Source organism: Nothoprocta perdicaria, unplaced genomic scaffold (genome assembly GCF_003342845.1).
Source record: "Nothoprocta perdicaria isolate Ctin4 unplaced genomic scaffold, notPer1 scaffold_257, whole genome shotgun sequence".
Classification (NCBI taxonomy): domain Eukaryota; kingdom Metazoa; phylum Chordata; class Aves; order Tinamiformes; family Tinamidae; genus Nothoprocta; species Nothoprocta perdicaria.
The window spans coordinates 610,538-617,239 of NW_020455485.1; the positions used below are offsets into that span (position 1 = coordinate 610,538).

General features: G+C 37.9%; 1 protein-coding gene across 1 annotated transcript; it reads right to left on the reverse strand.

The window, feature by feature from the left end:
• Positions 1–497: 497 nt before the first annotated feature.
• LACC1 (laccase domain containing 1) lies at positions 498–6,155 on the reverse strand. The gene is made up of 5 exons (XM_026040441.1): positions 5,591–6,155; positions 4,083–4,264; positions 3,447–3,612; positions 1,233–1,458; positions 498–817 (listed from the first exon to the last, which is right to left on the reverse strand). Exons 1-5 carry the CDS (start codon positions 6,153–6,155, stop codon positions 643–645), a joined length of 1,314 nt encoding a protein of 437 aa, XP_025896226.1. The 3' UTR covers positions 498–642.
• Positions 6,156–6,702: the final 547 nt, after the last annotated feature.

Sequence of the window (6,702 nt, forward strand, 5' to 3'; positions counted from 1 at the left end):
CAAGAGTCTTAATCTTATCCTTCATATAACCGAAAAAATACAGAAGGGGGAGGGTTTAAAGCTTGCATTTCAGTTATATAACTGGCCATTTTTTTTCTATAGGGAAAGCCCTGTAAGTGTTTTGGGCTAATTCAAAGCATGAAAACAAGTTCAGGCATGTTAATCTGTATGGCTAATCTTTAATTGAAATTACCAAAGTTGGGTGTTCCCAAACAATTAACATGCAATACAGGTTTCCCTTCCTCTATCAGCATATCATGCTTAACTTCATTCAGAAGACTCATTCGGAAGCTAATGAGGACTTTGGTTTTTGTCCTTTCACGGTCTTAAGGCACTCAGGGTTCTGGGAATTATTTGGTCAAGAAATCATGACAAGAGGGGCTGGCATCTGATATTTCAGAGCAGCTTGGTCACTGGTAAAGATTGTCCTTGTTCCTTTTGCTCATCTCTCACAAGAATATATACATATATACTCTAGATATTTCTTTTTTTTTTGTCTCAGAACGACAAAGAGAGAAAGCAAGAGAATCCTAAGATGTGTGAAGTGCTTATTGAATGTCCATTAAAGGAAGGACGAAGATGTGCCAAGCAATGCACCAGACTCATTGTCCAAATTTGATTCAAGAGTAAGAGGTACTTAACTCAGTCTTTGAGCGATATGAAGCCAATTTGTGTCCCAAAGTTAGTGCCATCACGAAAGTGAGAGTAAAACTTATCAGGGTGGCATGCAGTACAGAAAGTGATATTTTGGTTCTGGTCTGTGACAGAATCATCCTGGATGTTCTCAGGAAGAATTCCACCAGTCTCGAGAAGAATCCTTAAAGAAAGGAAGAGAAACAGAAAACAATGGATCTGTACATCTTCATATTCCTTCAGGCACTATCATTCAGCAACTCAAATCTAAATAATCTAAATAATGGCATCTTATAATATTGTAATTGAGATTTGTACTTCCTTGGGGGATTTTTTTTTCAATAATAGACTAAAAATGATTTTGTGCAATCAATAAAAATCCGTTTAATTTGAACATTTGTCTACAATCTAGAAACTACTTTTAAAGCATGAAAGTAAAATAATAGTTGAAATCTGGGAAAAGTGAATCTGATAGCATTCTTTTAAAGCTTAATCTGCAAAGTGCTGGAAAGTATTGTATTGCTGACCGTAATATTGCTGGATAATATTTCATAATGATAAAAAGTGTTATCTCATAAAAATGCATACAGGAGACTTACCGTGTTGCTCTTCTAAGATCAATATAGGGATTCTCAGAGTCAAATAGTCTCACACACTTTGGATCAATTCTGTGAAATTCTTTAGCTGATTCTTGGGGAAGTTTATAGCAGCAAGGTCCTACAGATGGGCCCAGGACCACGAGGATGTCCTTCACATTACAGCCATATTCAGATACCATAGCATTTACTGTGGCCATAGAAACTCCTAACAAAGTGCCTTTCCATCCTGAGAGAAATTAGAAGTTAAAAATTAAATAGATTGCATAAATTTTCTCTTTAATTTTGCAGTAGTTGAAATATATATCATTATTAAGGACTCAAACGGATACAGACAGAACAATTTTTTTATATATATATATATTTATTTTAACTAACACCTAACAGTTAGAGATACCACCATTTTATAGATCTGAAAACTGAAGATAAGGTTAGGATTCCAGAATTCTTTCCTTCCACTGTTTTGACAGTTATCACATACTTTATTGTTTGTCCTGGCCTGAAACATCTCAATATGAATGTGACATAATAGAAATATATTCCAATCAGAAACATATTGTTATAAAAGGATGAGGGTTTTGTGCTATCTCCAAAAAAGAAAAAGCATCTTCAATCTCTAGTTTTATGATGTTTGATGATAGGAAATGTAAACTGCCTTGCATTTTGTCGTTATTTGGAAGAGATAGAAGAAAGCCCAGCTTTGAGTTCTAATATCTTAGCCTGAGTCCCAAGAATTCTTTGCATTGCACAGGGAGAGCCTCATATCAAAGGACAGGATGTGCTAGTTCACATATGATTTTTCCACCTTTCCACAAAGGCAGAGATGTCCCTCTACTTAATTGCCTTTATTTGTATATGTAGCAACATGTACTGAAGTAAATCAGACATAAGTGAGGTTTGCTTGGAAAGGCAGAAAAGGATTTAGGAAAGAAAAACTGTAAGATAATTGGAGACCTGGTAAAGAGTGTGATATGGGAATGAAGTGAAGAAATTGGGGGCTGGATGGTGGAAGTTCCGTCTGGATGTGGGTGGTATGCATGGATAAGAGAACAGAATGGGTTGGAGGAGCAGTGTTGTGAGACAAGGAAGGCACAACTAGGTAAGCGAAAGGCAGCATAAAAACAGTTATAGATTGAAGTGCTTATCTATAAAAAGATTTAAAAAATAGAAGTGCAAAACTTCAATCTCTTAAAACTTTCAGGAGCATAAAAATTCCTTCTGTTCCTTTCTCCTAGTAAAACTACAAAAATCCCCCCTCCCTCAGACAGCTATGGTAGAATTCTCATTTATCTCTGTATCTTTAACCTCAGCTTGCTATGAGCCACATAAGGCTCTCCTGAGAATAGAGACCCGATACACAATACTCTTGTGTAGTATGACTAAAGCCTCTCATAATCACATAAGAAACACAGGACAACTCATCCACAGAAATGTCTTGCTAAAAGTTGTTAGAGGAGTCTGTATTTCAAAGGCATCCAATGATGCCTAAACTGTATTACACACAAGGCTCAGTAAACTCCTGGGGCTAGGTGTGGAAGAAACAACTTTCTTGATGTGAAAACAAAGTTTTGATCGTGTTATGATGATTCACAAATTTGAGCTGGTTATGGAATGCAGGAAGAATTATATAAATGAGGTGGTATTCATAAGATTAAGGTAGTTGTGAAGCCTCCTACCATATCAAGGAGATCACTACTATCAACGCTAAGGAGAAACTCTCAGTCATTCATTCTCCCAGACCTCATAAATATGTCTTTTTTTTAATAAAGTGAAACAGCCTCAACAGGATGGTCTCACTACTTGAACATATCCTCAGGGTGTTTTAACCATATCTGCTTCAGTTTTATTTGTGTTTGATTTGGGTCACATAAATACTTTTTCTGATTCAGAAAGGTTGTCAGAGGCTCCAGCTATATAACATTTTTTTACATAAGATGTTTGGTGAGGTGCAAAAAAAAATGGTTTTAGCAACCATACCAAAGAAAAAAATAATAAAATCAACAAATTTCATAGCTCTAAAAAGAAATTATTTCCAAGATGGATCCTTTTAGGGCAAGATACAACTTTAACAAGCCAGAAACTAAATTGTTACATGATCTTTGATTTATTTGTTCTTGCTCAGTAAACCTTCAGTTGCTTCAGTTAAAACCTCTTCTCCAAAGCTCTCTTTCCAGTGATCTTATCGTTATTTTAATATCTGTGATTTAAAATTCCTACCTGAATGAGCAGCACCACAGACTTTTCTGACAGGATCAGCAAATAGCACAGGTATGCAATCAGCCCCGGGAGCTGCTATTGTAACGCCTTTCAGATTCGTGACTATTCCATCGTAGCTGTCAGGCTCTGTCTTTCCCATAATACACACTACGTTACCATGATCAACCTGTCAAGGCAAAACCAGAACATACACAGTGACAAAACAGTGAAAACTTGGGTTCTGATTAACGCAAAAATCTTATTTGTTTGAAACAGTCTCCTTTCCACCAACTGCTATGCAAGGCAATCATGCACTCCCTTGTTGAAATGCCATGCAAATGTATCAGTAGAAAATCACTGAAGAATTCTGCTGTTTTTTTCTTCTTTTAAGAGAAATTTTCTGATCATTATCTGATTATTCTTCTCTATGGCTAAGTGAGCGATCTGTTAGAGATAAGGAATGGTGCTTCTTCACAGAGTGCCAAATGGCTGATAGTCTTGATGCCTGTTCCTGGAGATAAACTGACAGTATTAATGTTTTATTGCTCTGCTTCTCACAAGTCCTTGCCGAGAAAGATAAAAATAATTCCTATAGTTTAATATAGGGATACACAGAGGAAAATTTGATCAGTTTACACAAATCCATTGATAAGATACCTTGACCCTGTGAAATGTCTCCAGGTTAAATCCTGCAGCATTAGCCAGCCTCCGAAGGTTTTCTTTAACCACAGCTTGTGGGTCCCTGCGCTTGGAACTGCTGAAGAGATTGCAGGAGCTTAGAGTTGGTATGTAAGAGATCCCACCTGTCCTTGTGGTGAATCCGTGTAGGAAGATACCATCTGGCAACACAAAGAAAACAACAGACAACTGCTTTGAAGACAAGACAAACCCAGATTTTACGTGATTTTATGCTGAAAAGAACTGGAATTAGCCAAGCAAGTTGAGAATGACTTGACCTCAGTTAACTTCTCAGTTAATTATGGTGTTTAAATTCAGGGATTCTATGTTTACTTCTGACTCTACTAAAAATAAGAGAATTTGTGCTTTTTAGTGAAAGGACACATATATGGTGTGAGTGTGAGCTGAAAGAGGATCTTTCTGTTATCACATTAAGCATTCTAAACCACTGAAGTCTGGGCAGAGGGGTTTGAGTGAGGAATTCTGGCAAATTTATCTTGGCCTTTTACAGGGCTGTAGCGCAAAGTGAAGAGAAGAGGTAATTCACTGAAGGAAATGAGAGTAAATTTTTAAAGCAAAATTTTAAGGTAGCCTCTCCTGTGTTTTTCTGACAAAAGCAAAAGTATCAGTCCTGAAAATGTCTTACAGAATCTCAAACATCTTCCAAAAGTACATTAAAAACATAAAGAATTTCTAATATACTTGGAAAATCCATTTTTACAGTACAGACCTCATATCACAGCCTCATGCAATTAAATGGAGCCACTGTTTTTAGGTATATATACTTTTTCTCTGCAAGGCAAAGTCAAATACATGTACTGCTATTTGTTATTTGCATTGCCAAAGAGCTTAGTGATACAAATAGAGTGGAAATTTGCCAAGTCTTTTTTTATAGTGTCATTTTCTTTTAAAGTCACAATCAAAAACTTGAAGCTGAAAAGGAAGAGAGACTGAAGGCTTAAAGTCACCTTCACATGCTGGATTTTAGGGAGAGAAAATTCCAAATATTTGGCAAACATCTTGTCTTTCTTCTGGATTAGAAGACCCAGTAATCACACTGCATGTGTGACACTCTGCAGTGTGCCAGGTCACGGAGACTGCTGTGATTAACCAAGCATACAAGAGCCCACGGGGCAGGAAAAATCCTGCTTTGCCTTATGGAACATGAAGGTAACTTTCACTGTCTAATCCCCAGAGAGAGTGGAAGAGATTTTACTCTCTGCACTAATGCTGCCAATAAATCTAGGCCTTTTCCTGTTCTGTATGTGCCCCTAGGCCTGGGACAAATCTGGCAGTCTTTTGCTACATTTGCATTGATACTTCCCCCTCTTAAAAAACATGCTATTACAACATCATGCTGTTTGCTGCCGGCAGAGATCTCCACATCTTGAGCAATATTGTGATTCCCTTAAACCAAGAGGTATGCTGAGGAGCAGTCTATATAAAATGTATTAGCTGAAGCGGTTAGAAGCTGTTTTCCATGTTACCTGGGATCAGGGAAGATCTGAGGATGGTGAGCTCCCCTTTCAGGTTTGGCAGGCTTTGCAAATATATCTGAATCTCACTTGTGATGAGTTCCACGTCACAGGTTGAACGTGCTTGCCCTTCAGGCTGAGGTTCAGCTATCAGTAGGTTATTACAATCAGATGCCATATGCAAATCCTCAAATTCAAATCGGTAGACTGCAGTAAAGAGCTGGGCTATATATACTTTCATCAAGTCCCTCCTGAAGGCAGGTAGGATAATTTTAATGGTGCTTAAGTCTTTTTCATCTAGCCTTTGTTTGATGGTGTACAGAGCAGCAGTCGTAGTAAGAGCACGTACCACCTCCAGGCTTTTCTTCAGAGCCTGAAAATCTTTGAGAGCTGGAAGCAACTCTTGCTCATCATTCCTTTCACCCTGTTCTGTCTGGGAGCACATGACATAAACCGGGGGAGCAGTGATGGAAGAGCATTCTTGAATAGTCCCCAGCGTGGTACACAGTAAATCCTGGAAGTTGTTCTGCATGTTTGCTGGCAGGCTGAAGAGATCAATCAGTACTGCCTCCACCATATTCCAAGCAACTGAAAGATTCCTGAAACTACCAAGTAGACAATAATAAATATAAAAATAAACAAAAAGGCAACAGGGCATCAATAGTCCAAATCTGTAGTGATATTTATTAATATAACTACGTAAGGGCACACATTTAGTAGTAATGTTTAGAGAAAGCAACACAGTAATAAAAATGTCTTTGTACTTCTGCCAATGCATCCAGTATTGCAGCAGAAATGGGAATTATTCTGTATTTATTTATTTTTTTTCTACTGCCTCATCCACTTCATTTTTTTTCCAGGTTAGGAATAATTAAAGGTAATTAACTTCTTTACTGTTAACTTCAGTTAACTTCAGTTAACTTCTTTACTGTTAGGGTGACAGAGCAGTGGAACAGGCTGCCCAGGGAGGTTGTGGAGTCTCCTACTCTGGAGGTCTTCAAAACCCACCTGGATGCCACCCTGTGCCACATGCTGTAGGTGTGCCTGCTTGAGCAGGAAGGTTGGACTAGATGATCTGTAGAGGTCCCTTCCAACCTTAAATATTCTGTGAATTCTGTGAATTC

Excerpts from the sequence above, each read along its gene's own strand:
- LACC1 (XM_026040441.1), bottom strand. The coding sequence starts at position 6,155 with ATGGTGGAGGCAGTACTGATTGATCTCTTCAGCCTGCCAGCAAACATG. Across the intron at positions 1,459-3,446 it reads CTGTGGTGCTGCTCATTCAG|GATGGAAAGGCACTTTGTTA; the intron begins GTAGGAATTTTA and ends AATTTCTCTCAG. Across the intron at positions 818-1,232 it reads GATCTTAGAAGAGCAACACG|GATTCTTCTCGAGACTGGTG; the intron begins GTAAGTCTCCTG and ends CCTTTCTTTAAG.